At 46.3% G+C, this 18,821-nt stretch overlaps 2 protein-coding genes across 62 annotated transcripts in view; one reads left to right on the top strand and one right to left on the bottom strand.

Annotated features, from left to right (window-relative positions):
• Positions 1 to 9,095, bottom strand: part of UBE3B (ubiquitin protein ligase E3B) — a 46,970-nt gene extending 37,875 nt beyond the window's left edge. For 2 of the 16 annotated variants that reach the window (XR_014069922.1, XM_081546037.1), the window contains exons 1-7: positions 8,963 to 9,095; positions 6,343 to 6,379; positions 4,967 to 5,069; positions 3,487 to 3,668; positions 2,841 to 2,961; positions 1,074 to 1,133; positions 171 to 275 (exon numbers count right to left, since the gene is read on the bottom strand). Coding sequence is in view for 11 of the 16 variants with exons in the window: in XM_081546037.1 (XP_081402163.1) it covers positions 171 to 275; positions 1,074 to 1,133; positions 2,841 to 2,961; positions 3,487 to 3,647 (447 nt within the window). In the remaining 5 variants the exon portion in view is untranslated. Of the gene's footprint in view, positions 1 to 170; positions 276 to 1,073; positions 1,134 to 2,840; positions 2,962 to 3,486; positions 3,669 to 4,888; positions 5,138 to 6,342; positions 6,380 to 7,445; positions 7,590 to 8,940 lie in introns of all 16 variants that reach the window. The other 14 variants (XR_014069923.1, XM_081546044.1, XR_014069920.1 and 11 more) reach the window with 10 other exon arrangements.
• Positions 6,337 to 18,821, top strand: part of KCTD10 (potassium channel tetramerization domain containing 10) — a 62,801-nt gene continuing 50,316 nt past the window's right edge. For 7 of the 46 annotated variants that reach the window (XR_014069929.1, XR_014069925.1, XM_081546064.1 and 4 more), the window contains exons 1-2: positions 6,337 to 6,504; positions 6,622 to 6,831. Coding sequence is in view for 13 of the 46 variants with exons in the window: in XM_081546060.1 (XP_081402186.1) it covers positions 9,490 to 9,492 (3 nt within the window). In the remaining 33 variants the exon portion in view is untranslated. Of the gene's footprint in view, positions 6,836 to 9,451; positions 9,493 to 10,399; positions 10,647 to 17,438; positions 17,634 to 18,821 lie in introns of those variants that run through there. The other 39 variants (XR_014069930.1, XM_081546063.1, XM_081546054.1 and 36 more) reach the window with 17 other exon arrangements.

Below are 18,821 nucleotides of genomic sequence, written 5' to 3'. Positions count from 1 at the left end.
GCATCTAACTCACTCTCTCCGGGGACAGGGCTCCAGTAACTCATTACTAGACTCCAACTGGGAGATCATACAGGTAGTAACATCTATGAGTGGGTCATGAGGACTCTGAAAGTACATTCTACAGCCTCATGTGGGAAGGACAGAATTACAGTCTTATTTGTATTTTTTACCTTGAGCTGCTCAAGAAACTCACAGCAATACCACAGGATGTCTTTGATCTGTTTAATCCATAGGAGAGTGAGATCCTTGGAAAGAGCCAGGGACACGTACCACACCTGCAAGCAGGAAAAAAAGAGGAACATAATGGGCAATTACAGGGATCAAATAACATACATTCCAGACACTGGAATGGGATCAAACAGCCAGGTCTAGAGTCAGATGAGGTGAGGGATGAAGGACAAATAAGCAGCAAGTAGGATTTCTTTCGGGCTTCCCTGGTGGCTCAATGGTAAAGAATCTGCCTGCTAATACAGGAGAGTCGGGTTGATTGCTGGGTTGGAAGATGCTCTGGAGAAGGAAATGGCAACCCACTCCAGTATTTTTGCCTGGGAAATCCCATGGACAGAGTAACCTGGTGGGCTACAGTCCATGGGATCACAAAAGAGTCAGACACGACTGAGGGACTAAACAACAACAGGACTCATTTTAATGCTAAACTCAAAGGTAGAACAGCCTGGTAAGGGGATTTACGATCCTGAGTAAGAGGCAAGGGCTGAACACAGCTTCTTGGATAACGCAGAGACTGAGGAAATCAGCTGTACTTTGTTAATGTTTCTGATCCATTACTTACTTGCGTGTGGATGTGAACATATGCCCTGGAGGAGGGCATGGCAACCCACTCCAGTATTCTTGCCTGGAGAACCCCATGGACAGAGGAGCCTGGTGGGCTACAGTCCACGGGATCGCAAAGAGTCAAACACGACCGAAGCAACTTAGCACATGCGCACACCCACATGAACATAAGCAGACTCATACACAACAGTCAGAACATTCAACAGGAACTTTCAGAGCCAAGCAGGCTGGCTTGCGGGGTCGTGGGAGACTTTCTGGCAACCCCCACCACCCCCACTCACCTTGGGTTCATTCTCAGCTTCCATGCTGCTCAGGATACAGCGACACAACTTCTCAAATCTCTGCAGGGAGCAGAATGGGGGTTACACACGCCCACGATGAACACAGACATCAAGCAGCCCCACGTTCCCCTGGCGTGGCATGCCAAATGACTCACGTGGGGACCCTGTTTAACTCTAACTGGCAGACGTGGAGACCGACGGTCAGAAAGGCTAAGGAAAGGCTCTCAAACGGGTGGCCTGCGGGCAGGAGGAGCCCCGAGTGTGTTCTAGACTGGGGCTCCTTTTGGAAAACAAGATCAACCTGGCAAACTGGGCCTGGAGTCCCCCAGACCAGCAGCTGTTTCTCCTCAACTGTGCTCAGCCATTTGCCGTTTTGTAAGCACCACGCATACTGACTTCTGCCTCACAAGCTGTCATATCATCACTTGCATCTTGAAATGCAAAAGCAAGAAAAGTGGAAACTGGATCCTGGGTCACACTGTGGCTCTGCCATCCCTGGATCCACCCTTAGAAGCAGCGTGGCCCCGGCTGCCGCCCGGCCACACTAAGTTGCAGTCTCCTCCTCTGTTCACTGGGGATCCCTTCCCTCCTCCTGCCTGTCCTCACCTGCGTGACTGGACTCAGTGCCAGCGTCCTCCTCTCCCTCCTGCTGGGCTATGGAGCCCATTTTGTTTCCTTCAGAGACCTCAGTACCCAGAAGGGGGTCTGGTGCAACGAGATGCTTAGCTGCAATGGATGCCTGACCCCGGGAACACAGAGGCGCTCCTCAATGGTATCCTTACAACTGTCACAGACAACTAGCTCCTTCCTTGGAATCCTACTTTCTAGGCTGATGGTTCTAACTCCAAAGGTAGAACTAGCATGGTTCATTTGGTTTGCAGCATTTTAAAAGAAATTTCAAATTAGCTGCCAACCAGGCTTCCCTGGTGGCTCAGACAGTCAAGAATCCATCTGCCAAGGCAGGAGACTTAGGTTCGATTTCTGGGGTCAGGAAAAGCCCCTGGAGAAGGGAATGGCAACCCACTCCAGTATTCTTGCCTGGGAAATCCCACGGGCAGAGGAGCTTTGTGGGCTACAGGACATGACTGAGTGAGTTTCACTTTTCTTCAAATTAGAAAACTGAGTAGCAAAGATCTCCAGCATCTCTTTAAAAAATACCAGGGTCTCAGTCCCCCAGTGGCTGGAGCCGAGGGATGGCTGCTCTTTTGGTTGGTCATGGCACAGCCCATCTCTCCCTCCGATGCCCTCACCACCGCCTGTCAGTTACCGTGAATTATGACCTGTACTGTGCTGTAACTCATGAACAGCTTCTCTCACTCATCTGCTAACCTGTCTGGCTTCTATATGCATCTGAGGACAAGTGCTTACAGAGGAGTTACCATGAACCCAATCATGATGAGGGCCTTCCCTGGCCGTCCTGTGGTTGAGACTCTGTGCTTTCACTGCAGGGGGCACAGGTTTGATCCCTGCTCAGGGAAATAAGATCCCACACGCCACATGGCCAAATAAATAAATGGTAAAAAATAAGCAAACAAGCAAAAAAAAAATCCTCCAACCTTCTTTATTAAAAAAAAAAAATCATGATTCTCAGCACTGGGTATAATCCCTACAAAGCAGTTTCCAAGAAAACAAAAGGGACAGGACGTGGGGGTAACAGAACCTGACTCACAGAGCTGCTGTAAGGACTACATGAATTAATATTTATCAAATACTTATAAAGGATCTGACACATAGTAAGCATGACGTGTGTTTGCTGTTATTATTTACCTCGTTATCCTCTTTAATTCTGAACAAGAACAGCAGTTTCCTGGCAATCTTAAAAATACAAAGTGCACTTCTTTTACTGGACCCAGAGTCTTCTGCTTTAAAAAACTCATCAATCTCTCTCCTAGGTAGGGAAGGGTAAAAAAAAAAAAAAGATTTTTTTAGTTAGGAGCTCATAGCAGCTGGAAGGCTATTCAAGAACTGTAAGAAAATACCAACTGTGTTTTTCTTTTCCCCCTATTTACTGGGAATAAAAGTAAACATGCTGGGACTTCCCTGGTGGTCCAGTGGTTAGGAATCTGCCTGCCAACACAGGGGACATGGGTTCAATCACTGATGTGAGACGATCCCACATGCCGCAGAGCAACTAAGCGCCTGTGCCACAAGTACCGAGCCCACACTCTAGAGGCTGCAAGCTGCAACTACTGAAGCCCATGTGCTCTACAGCCCGTCCTCTGCAACAGGGGACACCACCACAGTAAGGAGCCCTCTCTTCACAACTAGAGAGTAGCTCCCGCTTGTCACAACTGGAGAAAAGCTGGCATGCAGCAACAAAGACCCGGCACAGCCAAAATAAATACACTTTTTTAAGTTGCAGAAAACAACATTTAAAAACCAAACAAAAGTGCTGAGGATTCCTGCCCCCTACCTGATTTCTCTTTGCAGTCGACGCCGACAGAGAAAGCTCCGTACGTGGGCCTGAATCTCCACAGCCGCCCGTTCTCGTTCCTTCTGCACCAGTCTTTCCTCTCGAGCCTGACGGGCTCTGTCGATGAACCAAGCTCTCGAGGTCTGAGAAACGGTGAACATGTTTGCAAACTTGCACAAACCCTGCAAGGAAAACGGCCAGTGGCTGATGTCAGTCATGATACGAAAAACACTCACAGAAAGGGGCTTAGGAGCAAAGGGCAGAAAGCCCTGGCACCCTCCCCAAGGGCTAATAGCTCTCCTGGCACGAGTCCCAACTTCCTATCGGCTTCTTTCATGCAACTCCCCAGACCAGCGCCGCTTTCTCCTATACTAAATAATTACATTTTCCTAAGAGAAAGAACACAGCGCCTGGCATAGGGTTCAGGCTCAGTAATCGTTTAATGAATAAACAAAGCATGAATCGATTCCATCTATAAAGCTCTAATTCAAACCAGGCATCCTCTAAGTCAAAGGTCCCTGGATATTTCACTGAGCAGTCAGCTTTTATTTTGCCGAGTAAAGCCTAGAGGGCAAAACATTAAACATAATTATTTACTGTTACCATTATTTTATTCATTCATTCACTCAACAAATATTTACCAATACCTACTTTGAGTCCAGCACAAAAGAAGACTTTCACTTTTTTTAAGGGCCAATTAAATATAAAGAAAGCCAAAGGTACGTGATTCCAGAATGTGAGACAATCCATCAAATTCAATGTGTTTGGTTCTAAGGACAACTTATTCTGTTGTCCTTACTATTCCCATTCAGCCAAGGGCTGATGAAGATGTTAGAACAGAGATGCCCCCATCCACAGACTGGCATTCTTGGACAGAGGCTCTCAATTAGCCACTAGAGTCTCAACTAAATCACCAGTAACTGTCTTTTCCCAAAGGGATGGTTGTGGCTATCAGCCTAGAGCACACAGTACTGGTCCATGGAGCCTCTCACACTGAGATAACGTCTTTAGATGCTTGAAAACTTTGTCCTTTTATGCAAAATAATGAGCCCAGCTGACACAGGCACTGAAATGAATTATTCATCAATTCAGACTTCTGGGAAGCCATCTCTTTACCAGGTTACCTCACTCAAAGCAGTGCCCACGTGAAAACATCCAGGATAAAAAGATCACGTGAGGCTTCTTCCACATCCACACATCGAGGGACCTGTGTGACTCCTGTTCAATGCTGAGCCACAGCTGGTAAACAAGGCTTTGCCAACATGTGGGTCTCCCATCAGTAATTCTCAAGACAAACATGGAGACAGTCCCTCGTGGAGTGTGGGGGGCAGTGGGGTGGGGAACAGTAGGGCCTCTAACCAATATTAAGACAGGAGGTTGCATGCAGACTATGACTAAGTACCTGTAATACAATCTCCAAACTTTCACCTGATTCCAGGATGGAGTGTGAGAAGACAGTTAATAGAAAGAGTCTTCTCACCTGAGGACCTGCCGGTGACCCAGAAATGTCAGGTAATCATTAGTGATCTTACACAGGACTCACAGCTGAGGGCAGCTTCTCACTTCAGAGGGGCTTGTCTTTTCTGGCAGAAGAAAAAAAATCCAGATTTGGGATTGAGTTTTATAGGCAGGGCATTGTCTATCTTCTTCACTGAAAAAAAGTAATAAAAACAGGGCCTCTGGTTTAAAAAAAAAAAAAACCCACCCATGTCCTCTTTAATTAATATCAGATCTAAATGGCACATGTATCTCCCCAGTCCTCAGTTTAAAGGGAGCAGGTTGAGAATAAGCCCAAAGAAGTTGCTGAATTAGAGCTGTAGGCTTTATGATGGCAACCAAGAAAGAATATCAGAGGGAATGGAATGTTTAGAAGCCATTGCAAATTATGTTTGGCATTTTTAGCAAACTGGAAAAATGTTTATGCTTAAGAAATGAAAAATGAAAAAAAAAAAAAGAAATGAAAAAGGGGCTGGCTGTGAACCAATACTGTTATTGAGTTCAGACTCATACTACTCATCACACAACAGGACAATAAGTCAAGAGACCAGTGCTGGGGCAGGGAACAATGACTTTATTTGAGAAGACAGCAAACTGAGAAGATGGTGAACTCATGTCCCAAAGAACCATCTTGCCTAAGTTAGAATTCAGGCTTCTTTTATACTAAAAAGGGAGGGAATAAAGTCAAACACTTCTTGGTTTCGGTCAGCCTCCAAAGGGGATATGTTCATTTCTTCCTCCCTGCAGTCATTCATGGGTGGGCCTGGTTAAGATATTCCCTGTGAGCTATACAGAGGTATTTTAGCTTAAGGCTTATTAGCTGGGAGGCAGAGGTCCCAGAGATGGACCACTGAGTATAATTCAGGCTTATATGCAACATCCCTTTAGGGATTAACTTGTAATAGAATACAAAAGATTCTTCCCTATGACCCCAATTACATCAAGAAAAACTCCTGTGTGCAGGTAGATACAAAACTGGAAAAAACCATTGTTAGGAATGCTTGTTTTAACCAGTGAATGTAACAAAAAAGCAAGCTCACAGACATAAAGAACAAGTGGTTGCCAGTGGGGCAAGGGAAGGAGAAAAGGGTAGCATAGGGGTAAGGGACTAAGAGGTACAAACTATAAGGTATAAAATAAGCTTCAGGAGCTTTCCTGGTGGTCTAGTGGTTAAGAATCAGCCTTGCAATGCAGGGGACAGGGGTTCGATCCCTGGTCTGGGAAGATCCCACTGGCCAAGGGACAGCTAAGCCCATGCTCCACAACTACTGAGCCTGCATTCTAGAACCTGAGCTCTGCAACAAGAGAACCCATGGCAATGAGAAGCCTGCACACCACTAGAGAGTAGCCGTCACTTACACAAGTAGAGAAGCCCACATGCAGCCACAAAGACCCACTGCAACAACAACAACAAACAAAACAAGCTACAAGGATGTTTTGTACAACATGGGGGAATATAGCCAATACAACTGCAAACGGAGGACAACCTTTAAAAATTGAGTCACAGTACATTGCACCCCTGTAACTTACATGTATTATACATCAACTGTATTTCAATTAAAGAATGGTTGCTTTGAGGTAGTGGGACTGGGGGACATTTTGCTTCCCTAACTGGTCTGTTTTTTGAATTCTCCACAGAAGGCATGTGGTCCAGCAACATGGCACTGTGAGAGGCACGAGTGTTTTGGAGTCACGGAGCGCTGGAGCGAGTCGTAGCTGTGCCGTGTACTGCAGGGATATAGCTCTGAGCCGTCCTGTCTTGTCTGTTAATCAGCTTAGAGGCTGATTGTAAGGACTGAATGACATGATGACATCAAGCACCTGTTGAAGTGGCTGACAGGGTGCACGGTCAGTAAGTCTGACGTCTTATTTTTATACACGTAAAGATCTGTCTTGTAAAAACTCTTTACCAGAGGCCCTTATCTGTACAGGCACTCTGGGTCTGCGGGTGGGAAAGAATGGTCACCTGTTAAAAGTGTTTTTTCTATCCCTGGGTGCACTGACACTCACCAGTCCTGTCACTTGGGCTATGAACCCGGGGCCTTGTTTAGACTGGGTGACAGCTTCAAGCCTCTCAGAGCTGCAAACAAGCCTGCCCAAGCCATGAGCACAATGGTATACTCCTTCCTCAACATGGAGACAGTCTCTCGTTGGGGGCAGGGGAAAGATGGGGAGGGAGCAGAAGAAGAGAGAGCTTTTTCCTGACAGAAAAACGGGAGGTTGCATGTAAACTGTGACTAAGCACCTGTAAGGCTATCTCAAAACTTCACTTCTCCCAGGGGGCTCTTCCTTGAGCTCACCAACCCCTGGGCAATGCTATATGCTGATTTCTGTTTACACCACATAATGGTCTATACTTTGCAGTTTTTCGAATCCTTTCTTCTTCACTTCCTCTAGCTGTATAATGTCTATTACAGTTCATCAATCAAATAAAAACACATAAGTATTTGTGAGGTACTTACTCTGCTAAATGCCCTGTAGGATCAAAGAAAATGCTGTGTATAGCAGAGAAAGCCCTGGATCAAAGTAGCCTTTGGTTCTTTTCAGTTCTGATTCTTTCTCATTTGGCCAAGTTCCTTATCCTCTGTATGCCTCAATTTCCTTATCTGTAAATTGAAGTTTGGGATTTTCCCGGAGCTCAGATGGTAAAGAATCTGTCTGCAACGCAGGAGACCCGGGTCCAATCCCTGGGTCAGAAAGATCCCCTGAGAAGGAAATGGCTATCCACTCCAGTATTCTTGCCTGGAGAATTCCATGGACAGAGGAGTCTGGTGGGCTACAGTCCATGCGGTTGCGAAGAGTCAGACGTGACTGAGCAACTGACACACATACACATAGCCCAGGTTAGACCACTAGTAAGGGACAGAGCCAAGATTTTAATAGAGTTAGGACTCTACTTGTATAGTTCCATAAGATATTCAGTCTTTTCTGGATGAGGCCAACTTCATGGGGAACTATGAAAGAGCCTGACAGTCCAAAGGTGAAGCACCGTAAATACCAACTGCTGTCTGAGCCCAAAAGAATTCTCCACTCATGGTGGGAACAGCTGGGCAGCCAGGTTGAATGACCATCACCATTTGTTAAGCGTGGATCATGGGTCAAATACCGTACAGATATTTAATCATCTCTGACTTTTCAACACCTCTGTCAGATCTCAATAGCCTAATTTTCTTAAGAATAAGCAACAGGACTTAGACTATTAATGATAACAGCTATCATTTATTGAAGGCTGCAGTCTATATCGGTGCATGCTACCACCCTCACACAGAGAAAACGATATTCAGAGAGGGACATGACTTGTCAGAGGTCACAAGGCTCCTGATTTTCAACTCATCTCTAGGTCACAAGGCTCCTGATTTTCAACTCATCTCTAACTCCAAAGAAATTACTTATTTTAAGTGAAACATAGAAGACCCAGGGATCCCCCCATTCACAGAAGGCAAAGTCGAGAATGCAAGACTGCCCGTGGGGCCAAGTTAAGAGTCAGATTACTACCAGGTTTTTCTTTCCTGGTATCACTAACTTCAGCTGTTTTTATTGAGAGCCGTCAGGTATCGTACTAAAACTTGAGTTACACGAGCTCCTCCATTTGACAGGAGCTAGTTACTCCATTTTACAAAGTTGGAAACTGAGGCACAGAGAGGGGAGGGAATTCACTCAAGGTTATAGGGAATCGGTTGGAACTCCGGTTCGGATGACTTCTGAGGCCCGGCGTCTTTCCTCGGCATCAACAACCACAATAACAAATCTTTTTCATCCAGCACTAGTCCGTTTATAAAGGCCTATTGCCTCTTTTTATCTCAGTAGCTCCGGAAATAAAAAGACCACGGAGAAACGGCCCCTAGAGCCCCAAAGCCAGCCCCCAGCACCTGCAATCCCGACCAGGCGAAGCAGGGACCCGGCCCTAGGGCCATCTCCCTCCCAGACCGCGGTCCCACCACCCGGAGAACCCACAACCCTGTTCCCACTCGCTACCCACAGGCCGTAGACCTTTATCCACTCGAGGCCCCAGCGCTCGGGATCGGGGCCGCAGTTACCACCGCTTCAGCCCAACACCCCCGAGCTCTGCCAGACCCAGGGCACCGGCCGAGGCCAGACCGCCATCTTGCCCTGGGGTGTTTACTCTGAGAGTTCCGTCGGAAAACAACAACTGGTTCCGGAAACGACAGTTCCGAAAAGCTTCTTCGTCCGGATGGGAAAACCTCCCTGCATCTTGCTGTCATTTATAGGAGCTAGAAAAGCGGAGCATTCAGGAGCGGTATAAACGCCTGACCCAGCCGAGAAGAGACGCAACCCATTCCAGCTAGGGAGCTTGGAAGAAAAGCTGTCTCTCTCTAGTAGTAGTACGACGGACCCTTTAGGAAGGTGTCCTCTGCGGGGCGGAAGTGAGGTGCAGGCAGCGGAAGTCCCCGCCCCAGCCCCGCCTCCGCCCGTGGCTCACGCGAGCTGGGTGTTTCCTGTCTCTTTCAGTCTGGGTTTGGAGACTCCGGCTTCCTCCGGCTTTTCATGGTAAGGAGGGCTTTGCCCGCGGACTGGGGGCTCCAGAGCGGCTTGAGAGAGCCGGGCAGAGGCAGAATAGAGAGGGCAGGGACCGAGAGGAGGGGGTGCGACGAGGGACTGTCGCGATAGGGGAGAGGAGGTTGGGAGGTTGGATGGGGGGCGAGGTTGGGGGTGGGGGAAGGGCTCTGGGCGGAGAATTGTGTCTCTGTTGTGGGGTGGGGGGCTTGTCCCTGGCTCTTGGGAACGCGAGAAAGGGTATTTGGGCTTGGGGAGTAGATATGTGCTTGAGTAAGTTGTGGGGGGTGAATGGTAGTGGTGAGGCGGACCACCTCTTAAGACTTCAGTGCTGGTTAGAAATGAGAATTGGCGATTGCGAAGAGAACAAAGAGATGTCATTGAAAATGGACTTTTGGGGTGGAAAATGAGAAAAATAGGAAGGATGGTGAAGGCGGATGTGTAGGTGACGAGAGAGCGAAGTGAGATTGCTTGGAGCGGGGCGTTTGGGGTTTTTGGAAGTTGTGCTCGAGTCGCTGGGTTTCGGAGAAGTGGGCAAGGTGCGTCTGAGTATTCGGGCCAGTGGTGTGGAGGAAAGAAACGAGAAGGAGCCTGTGGGCGGGCGTGCGTTAGGTGCTGGGAACTCCGCGGAGGGATGCCAGGGGCCTGAGGTCAGGGTACTTTCGCCACGGAGTTAAGCACCTTAACTGGTGCCAGGGTACCTATGTAGTCAACTTCCGTCGAGACCAGGGGTGACCACACCTAAGGAACTCGGGATGTCTGCCGCTCTTATCTCCTATCTGTGGGAATGTTTTTCTGTGCTTGGAATCCTTCAGGGCTTCGCTCTTTGGCTTTTTCCCTAGGTGGGAATGACCAAAGTTCAGCCCAGACCCTTTTTTTTTTTTTTTACTTGTTTGCCCAGAGTCTCTTCCCTGAAAAGTGCACTTAGGGAACACTAGTCCCAAGGCCAATATGGAAGAAGAAATGACTCTACCTGTATCTGACTTTGAACTGTTCCATTTCTGTGCCAAGTAAGTTCCACCTAAGGGAGAGAAGGCACTGAAGCAGTGGTTCTCAAACTGTGGTCCCCAGACCAGCAGCATCATCTGGGAACTTGTTAGAAATGGTCAAGTTTTCAAGCCCTGCCAGACTACTGAGTTAATCTGGAGGTAAGGCCCAGCAAGCCCTGCAAAGGATTAAAGTCATGATTTCTTGATTTGGGCTGTTATGAGAAGCGCATGAGAGTGGGAGTCAGAGGACCCTAATAGTTCTGACGCTTACTTTTTCCCTTTGAAAATGGGATTGATAATGACGTTTTTCTCACTAAACTGTTGAAAGAAATAGGCCAATGGTTTGTATGCTCAACACAGGAAGAGCAAGTAATTTGAGAGAACACTTGGAAGAAGCAGTGGCTGTCCTGTAGGTTTTGGATACCAAATAATGCTACAGTTATGTGGCTGGTTGAATTTAGTTGGTTTGAAATGGAACAGACTTTTTTGAACTGCAGAAGGGCCCACAGTTGGGAAGTTTTATAATTAGCCTCAAGGCAGTGAACCCTTAGATCTAGTCAGTTAAAGGAACACCTGAGCTTTGTGGCTGCACGGTAGAATCACCTGAAGAGCTTTTTAAACACTAGTTTCTGAGTTTCCACACCCTTCCACAATTTGATTAATTGTTCTGGGGGCGAAGCCAGCTCTCAGCACATCTGAGAGCACCCAGGTGATTCCGGTAGTGCTAGGGCTAGGACCCTCTGGTCTTAAGGATAGCTTGAGGAGCAGAACGGAAAGGACACTGTTTTGTTTTGTCTTTTTTAACAATTATTCCTTGAGGATTATTCTGAAGATTTTGGCTTTAACTTCATGTTACGAGTAGGAAGCTGAGAGACTTCCCTGGTGATCCGTTGGCCAAGACTCCGCACTCCCAACGCATGAGGCCTGAGTTTGATCCCTGGTCTCGGGAACTAGATCCCACATGCCGCAACTAGATCCTGCATGCCACAACGAAGATCGAAGATCCCACGTATCACAGCTAAGACCCGGCTCAGCCAAATAAGTCAATAAATACCCTTATCAGATCCTCCCAGGTAGAACACATAGTTTAAAAAAAAAAAGTTAGGAAACTGAGACTCGGTGTGTCTAAACGTCACACAGAACTGCAGTCCAGGTTTGCTAAACTCTTGTCCAAACCTTCCACACACATGTCTCCTCCAGCACACAACAAGGAAGACAGTTCTGCGAAGAGATGTAGAGAACACTTCAGAGGTTGAGGGATTCAGTATCTTTTTTTCCTATTGTACTTGCCTGGATCTCTTTTCAAGTCAAGGACTTTCCCCCATGGCTGGTTTTTGTTTTATTTTTTTTAAGCTAGTGTGCAGTTACTTCCTCTCTGTGTGTGGCCTGAAGCTGTGAAGCAGGGGCCTGCTTCTGTTTCTGATTTGGCTTGTTTTTATGTGTGGTCCAGAATTCATAGGGCCCATGGAGCCAGAGGAGGGGCAGCTTCTGCAATACCAGGAAGTTAAATGTAGCCTGATTGACCTGGGGGTGACACAGATCTCTTAAAACTGTGGGTTGCAATCTTGGCTGCACACTAGAATCACCCAGGGAGTTGGAATTTTAAATTTCTATTTCCCGGCCACATCCCCAGACCAGTTACATCACAATTTCCCTGGGTCAAGCCCAGGCGTCAGTATTTTTTTTTTGATAAGTGGAGAGCCACCATTGAGAATCAGCAACAGTATGCTCAGAGGAGGTGGGAAAGAGAAAGCCAGACTTACTGATATAATTAGAATAAACTTCTGATTGAATAAAATTGGTAACCAGCATGTCAAGTATTGATTACCTATGTTTCTTGTAGCCAGTTTTGCTCTCTCCCGCCTCACCTCCCCAACCTCACTGATAATGAACTCAAGCCTTTGAAAAAAGCAGGACCCAGCAGGGATGGCTGGGGAGTCCTCCGAAGAGAGGTTTGGCTGTGAGAGCCTCCTTGTCTACTACTTTGTGTCCCCACTCCATGTGACTCAGGCTTAGGGACAGACAACAGCCAGAACCGTATTTCCCAAGGTTCTCTCCTAGTATTGAAGTGGGCTCCAAAAAGGTGCAAGGCTTGCTATGTCTATTCGGAATTCTCAAGCTAGACAAGGTATTTTCCACCTTCATCCTCTTAGTAATTCTGTGTGATGTCAGTAGAGCTGGAAATGGTCTCCAAAGAGAAGAGACTTTGAGACTTGGAGCGCATCCTCAGATGATCATGGTTTGGGTGCTTCTTGTTGCTCTGAGCAAAGGGCCAGGCCCAGCACCCTCTGGGGCTTCTGTCACCACAGCCCTGGGAGGGAGGCGTGGCTGCTGTCCCGCTTGCTAGACCAGACTAGGTTCCAGACAGGCTTCCTTGATGGCTGAGCAGGTAAAGAATCTGCCTGCGATGCAGGAGACACAAGAGATGCCGGTTCGATCCCTGGGTCAGAAAGATCCCCTGGAGGAGGAAATGACGACCCACTCCAGCATTCTTGCCTGAAAATTCCCACGGATATAGAAGCCTGGCGGGGTACAGCCTGAAGGGTGGAGAAGAGTTGGACACGACTGAATGGCTAAGCACAGGCTCAGATGGCTCCTGCAGGCTCCCACAGCTGGTCAGTTGCAGGGCTAGGGGCTTAAACTCAGGTCTGATTTGCACACCCGAGCCCTCAGCCACACATGGCCTCCTGTCTTTATTCATTTTGGAGCTTTTTTGTACTTGTTGAAGAAGGGTGAGGTGGGGTCCCCTTTCTCAATTTCTGTGTCGTAGCTCTGTATGTACCAAGTGTGACCATGGATGAAATCGTGGGCTTGAGGCCAGGGAGGACTTACCCACGTTCTTCTCTTGCTTTGTCATCAGGCCGCTTCTGTCACCAGTGCACTTCCGGAAGTGACTGAATGTGGGCCCGAAGTATCCAGATTCACAAAAAGGAAATAACGATAGCTGTCTTCCAGCCTTGTTTAGATTTTATTTGTTTAAATATTTATTCATTTATTTGCTACGCCAGGTCTTAGTTGCAGCATGCAGGATCTAGTTCCCTGACCAGGGATCAAACCTGGGCCCCCTGGGTTGGGAGCACAAAGTCTCAGCCACTGGACCACCACGGAGGTCCCTGTTTGGATTTTAAATGGTTGTTTGTGATGATGCATTTTAGAACAGTGGCGGCGTCGGGAAAGGGGCTCTCTGGAGTGATGGAAGTGTTCTCTGTCTTGAGTAGGGGCCACATATATGGGCTTCGCTGGTGACTCAAACAGTGAAGAATCTAATTGCAGTGAGGGAGCCCGGGCTTCCATCCCTGGGTCGGGAAGATCCCCTGGAGAAGGGAACGCCAACCCACTCCAGTATTCTTGCCTGGGAAATCACATAAACAGAGGAGCCTGGTGGGCTACAGTCCTTGGGGTTGTAAAGCGTCAGACATGACTGAGCAGCTAACATACCCATAGATGCATCCATTGATCAAAACATCAAACTCTACACTTAAAATACACTTTATTGGGACTTCCCTGGTGGTTCAGTGGTTAAGAACCTGCCTTGCAGTGCAGGGAACACAGGTTCAATCCCTGGTCCCGGAAGAGCCCACATGCCTCAAGGCAGCTGAGGCCATGCCGCCACTACTGAACCCTCCAGCTCTGAAGCCCTCATGCCACAGCTCGAGAGCCTGTGCACCTCACCGAAGACCCCACGTGCTGCAGCTCAGACCCAGTGCGACCAAAATAAATAAAAAAACATTTATTGTATATACATTATCTTTAAAAAGGTATTGGGAAGCAAAACAAGTACAGTACATAAAAGTATCCGTTATGACTTTTATTTACCTGTTTCATGTTAGGTGCCTTACAAAATGCTACATCATTTCCCCAAAACATATTTATTTTTGGGTAAATTTTGATCTGACAAGGGTACTTAAAAAAATATTTCCATTTTGGGGCAAATTTCCTTAGTGAACTCCCATCCCACCCAAAACCCCCCCAAAATCCATAAATACAAACTTTTTCCCCCTAATATTTGTATTTTATTGAAGTGTAGTTGACTTACAGTGTTTCAGGTACACAGAAATGTGATTGACTTATGCATATACACACATTTTTTAAATTATTTTTTTTTAAGTTAGTATAAGGTATTAACTATAGTTGCCTGTGCTGTACAGTAAACCTTTGTTGCGTGTTGCATATCTATTTTTTTTAATTAGAAAGTTAGTATTCTATTCAAGCTAAGTCAAGTGGAATCATAATGTCATAAATTTTTTAGTTAGGCAAAAGTTCATGTTTTCTAAAATATACGTTATACATATTATTTTTATATATGTATACAAGAGCTTTACTACACTTGATAAAGGCTTGAGAAAGAACATCAAAAAAAAGAAGAGATGGAGAAATTGGAAAACAAACTAAATTAAATGGGAGCACTGAATATGAAATAGAAAAAGTGAAACGAACTAGATAAAAGATCTTTATACAGTCCAGTTTTTAAACATGGCTGCTCATTAGAAACATATTGAGCTCTGGCAGAAAGAAAAAAAGCAATACTTGGCCTTTATATTTTTCAAAAAATTCCAAGATAATTCTGATATGCATCTGGATTTTAAAAAGTGATTACAGGTTTTTCTTTTAAATGATAATTTTGATGATGTAAAACTCTTATTATTTTTCTGCTGACCAGTCATGATACAATGGTATTAAGTGAGTAATAGTTACATAATCAAAATAATGAAAGATATTTATCGGTTTTCACAATCAGTAGCCAGATAAAAAAAATAAAAGGTCGTTGCAGTTGCAGGCCACAAGGGGAATGTGATTAACCTAACAATATAAAGTAATTACATACAGTTTGGGGGATCAAGCAGAGTAATGTGATAAGTGGAAATGCATATTTGCACATGTTTTCATCTCCTCAGCCAGTCTATGTCTTTTGGTTGGTGTATTTAATCCATTTACATTTAAGGTAATTATCAATATGTATGATCCTATTACTATATTCTTAATTGTTTTGGGTTTATTTTCTGTAGGTCTTTTCCTTCCCTTGTTTCCTTCCCTTGTTCCTTTAGCATTTGTTGTAAAGGTGGTTTGGTGGTGCTGAATTCTCTTTAACTTTTGCTTGTCTGGAAAGCTTTTGGTTTCTCCATCAAATCTGAAGGAAAGTCTTGCTGGGTGGCGTATTCTTGGTTGTAGGTTCTTCCTTTTCATCACTTTAAATACATCATGCCATTCTCTTCTGGTTTGTTTCTGCTGAGAAATCAGCTGATAGCCTAATGGGAGTTCCCTTGTATGTTATTTGTAGTTTTTCCCTTGTTGCTTTTAGTATTTTATCTCTGTCTTCAATTTTTGTCAGTTTGATTACTGTGTCTCTGTGTGTCCCTCCTTGGGTTTATACTGCCTGGGACTCTCTGTACTTCCTGGACTTGGCTGACTATTTCCTTTCCCATGTTCGGGAAGTTTTCAGCTCATATCTCTTCAAATATTTTCTCGGTCCTTTCTCTCTCCCTTCTAGAACCTTCTGGGACCCTGTAATGCGAATGTTGGTGAGGTTAATGTTGTCCCAGAGGTCTCTTAGGCTGTCTTCATTTCTTTTTTCTGTATTCTGTTCTGTGATTGCCACCATTCTGTCCTCCATGTCATTTATGTGTTCTTCTGCCTCAGTTTTTCCACTATTGATTCCTTCTACTGTATTATTCGTTTTTGTCCTTTTGTTCTTCTAGGTCTTTGGTAAACATTTCTTGCATCTTCTCAGTCTTTGCCTGCATTCTTTTTCCGAGATCCTGAATCATCTTCACTATCATTATTCTGAATTCTTTTTCTGGAAAATTGCCTATCTCCACTTAGTTGTTTTTCTGGGGTTTTATCTTGTCCCTTCATCTGGGACATAACTTGCTGCTTTTTCATGCTGATTAGTGTGGTTTTTGTTTTATTTGCTGTGGGACTTGGTTCTTCTTGCTGCTTCTGTCCACCCTCTGACGGAGGAGGCTGCGGCTTGTGTAAGCTTCCTGATGGGAGAGGCTGGAGGTAGGAAAAACTGGGTCTTGCTCAGTAAAGCTTTAATCCAATTGTCTGCTGATGGGTGGGGTTGCACTGCCTCCCTGGTAGTTGTCTGGCCTAAGACGACCCAGCCCTGGGCCCTGTGGTAGAGTTAGCGATGAACTCTGAGAGGGTTTATGCCAAGGGGGACTCCTGGACCGCTGCTGCCAGTGCCCGTCCCTGTGGTGAGCCCCTGCTGACCCACGCTCCACAGGAGGCCCTCCACCCCTAGCAGGCAGTCTGGTCCAGTCTGCTGTGGGCTCACCACTCCTCCCCTCGGGGCCTGGTGTGGGCAAGGTTTCGTTCGTGCCCTTCAAGACTGGAGTCTGTTTGCCCCAGTCCTGTGGGCGTCCTGTAATCAAATGCTGCTGGCCTTCACGGTCAGATTCCCTGGGGATTCCCAGTCCCTTTGTCGCCTCCCCAGGCTGAGAAGCCTGACTTGGGGTTCAGAACCTTCACAGCAGTGCGAGAACTTCTTGGTATTACTGTTCTCTAGTCTGTGGGTCACCCACCCAGCGGCTGTAGGATTTGACTTTTTCGTGATTGCGCCCCTCCTACCGCTTTGCTGCGGCTTCTTCTTTGTCTGTGGGGTATCTTATTTTGGTGAGTTCCAGTTCCCCTGTGGATGATTGTTCGACACCTAGTAGCAATTTTGGTGCTCTTGCAGGAGGAGATGACCACACATCCTTCTCTGCCATCTTGAACCGGAAGCCCCTAACTAGAAGCTTTTTAACCCCCTGCTCCAAGTCTTCAAAGTTTTCCAAAATTCCTTATTCCCGTAAGCTGTTTCTGTCATCCCATGGATGATGTGTCTTTCTGGGGAAAGTGGTTGGTGATAACTGTTGCTGTCACCAACTGGTTTTGGCTGGAGGGTGTAAAACTATACTCTGATACTGCCAAAGATTTTTTTAAAATATTCTTTATTCCTCTCTTTTTCAGCCTTCCCACAATGAACATGTATTATGTTGATAACTGATAAATAAACAAAAGTGTCTTTTTTCTGCTGCAACACCTGTCAATGTGGGATCTCTAACCAGGGATCGAATTTCAATTGAAAGGAAGCTGGAAGGTGAGGGCCCTGCTTCCTCTTGGCCTCTGTCTTTTGTGTTTGGCATCAGGCCACAGAAACCCCAGGTGAGCTCAGCCTGCGCTTTTCAAACCTTAACTCCTTGTGACTTTTTTGCCTGATGGAGCAGGATCAGTTTCTTGAGAAAACACTTTTCTCTTCAGGAGGCTGTTCTTCATCTGTGTCCTGCTGCAGGCCCTGACCCCAGTTCCCCGGGGCACTCTTGAGGGGATGGAGGTTGAGCAAATTGGCCATTGTCTCTACTATCACCGATGGATGGCAGGTTGCCATCAGTTAGTCCCTTAGCCCATTTAAAAAGTATTTGTGGGATTCCCTGGTGGTCCAGTGGTTAAGAGTCCACACTTCCACTGCAGGGACATGGGTTCGATCCCTGGTTAGAGATCCCATATGCCAGGTATTGCAGCAGAAAAAAGACACTTTTTGTTTGTTTGTTTTTATCAGTTATCAATGTAATACATGTTCATTGTGAGAAGCCTGAAAAAGAAAGGAATAAAGAATTATTTTTAAAAAATCCTTTTGCAGTATCAGAGTATAGTTTTATGCCCTCCAGCCAAAACCAGGAGCATGTTTGTAGTCAAAGTTGAGTTTGTTTCCTTGATACATTGAGGGAGAACTGTGAGGCGGCTCAGGAGATTCTGGCTTGCGGTGGTTGATTTTGGGGAGAAATCAGGGAAGTGGGGCTTCACTTTGTATTGAATGCTGTCAGGAAATAGGGCTAACTCTGTGATTGGGTCTCACTAATTCCTCCCTTCAAGGTGGGAAGGATGGAATGGGGCTTGGGCTCTAATTGGGAAAAAAGCAGCCGTGGCTCCTATTGGTCATTTTGGGGGGACAGTGTCTTTGTCTGTGTTCAGACATAATCACAGAGAGGCCTTGCTTGGATCTTGATCCGTCTGCCACCAAGTGGCCTTGTCTGCTGGTGATGGGCTGCAGGCACCCCAGAGCCTCAGCGTGCATGCCAGGCAGCTGCTGGCCGTCAGGGGCTGCCTTCTCAGCGCCGTACTCCAGGTTCAGTAAAGACTCAGCCACTCTCGGACACTTCTCCAAAATTCTGTAGAATTTTGCCTATCCAAGAAAGTTTTCTACTGGGAGTTTGGGATTAGCTGATGTAAACTATTACATCAGTTCAGTCGCTCAGTTGTGTCCGACTCTTTGTGACCCCATCGACTGCAGCACTCCAGGCTTCCCTGTCCATCACCAACTCCCAGAGTTTGCTCAAACTCACGTCCATCGAG

The sequence above is a fragment of the Giraffa tippelskirchi genome, chromosome 11 (genome assembly GCF_054371585.1).
Source record: "Giraffa tippelskirchi isolate mGirTip1 chromosome 11, T2T-mGirTip1v1.2.pri, whole genome shotgun sequence".
Lineage (NCBI taxonomy): Eukaryota > Metazoa > Chordata > Mammalia > Artiodactyla > Giraffidae > Giraffa > Giraffa tippelskirchi.
This window is presented reverse-complemented; position numbering and strand designations above follow the sequence as displayed.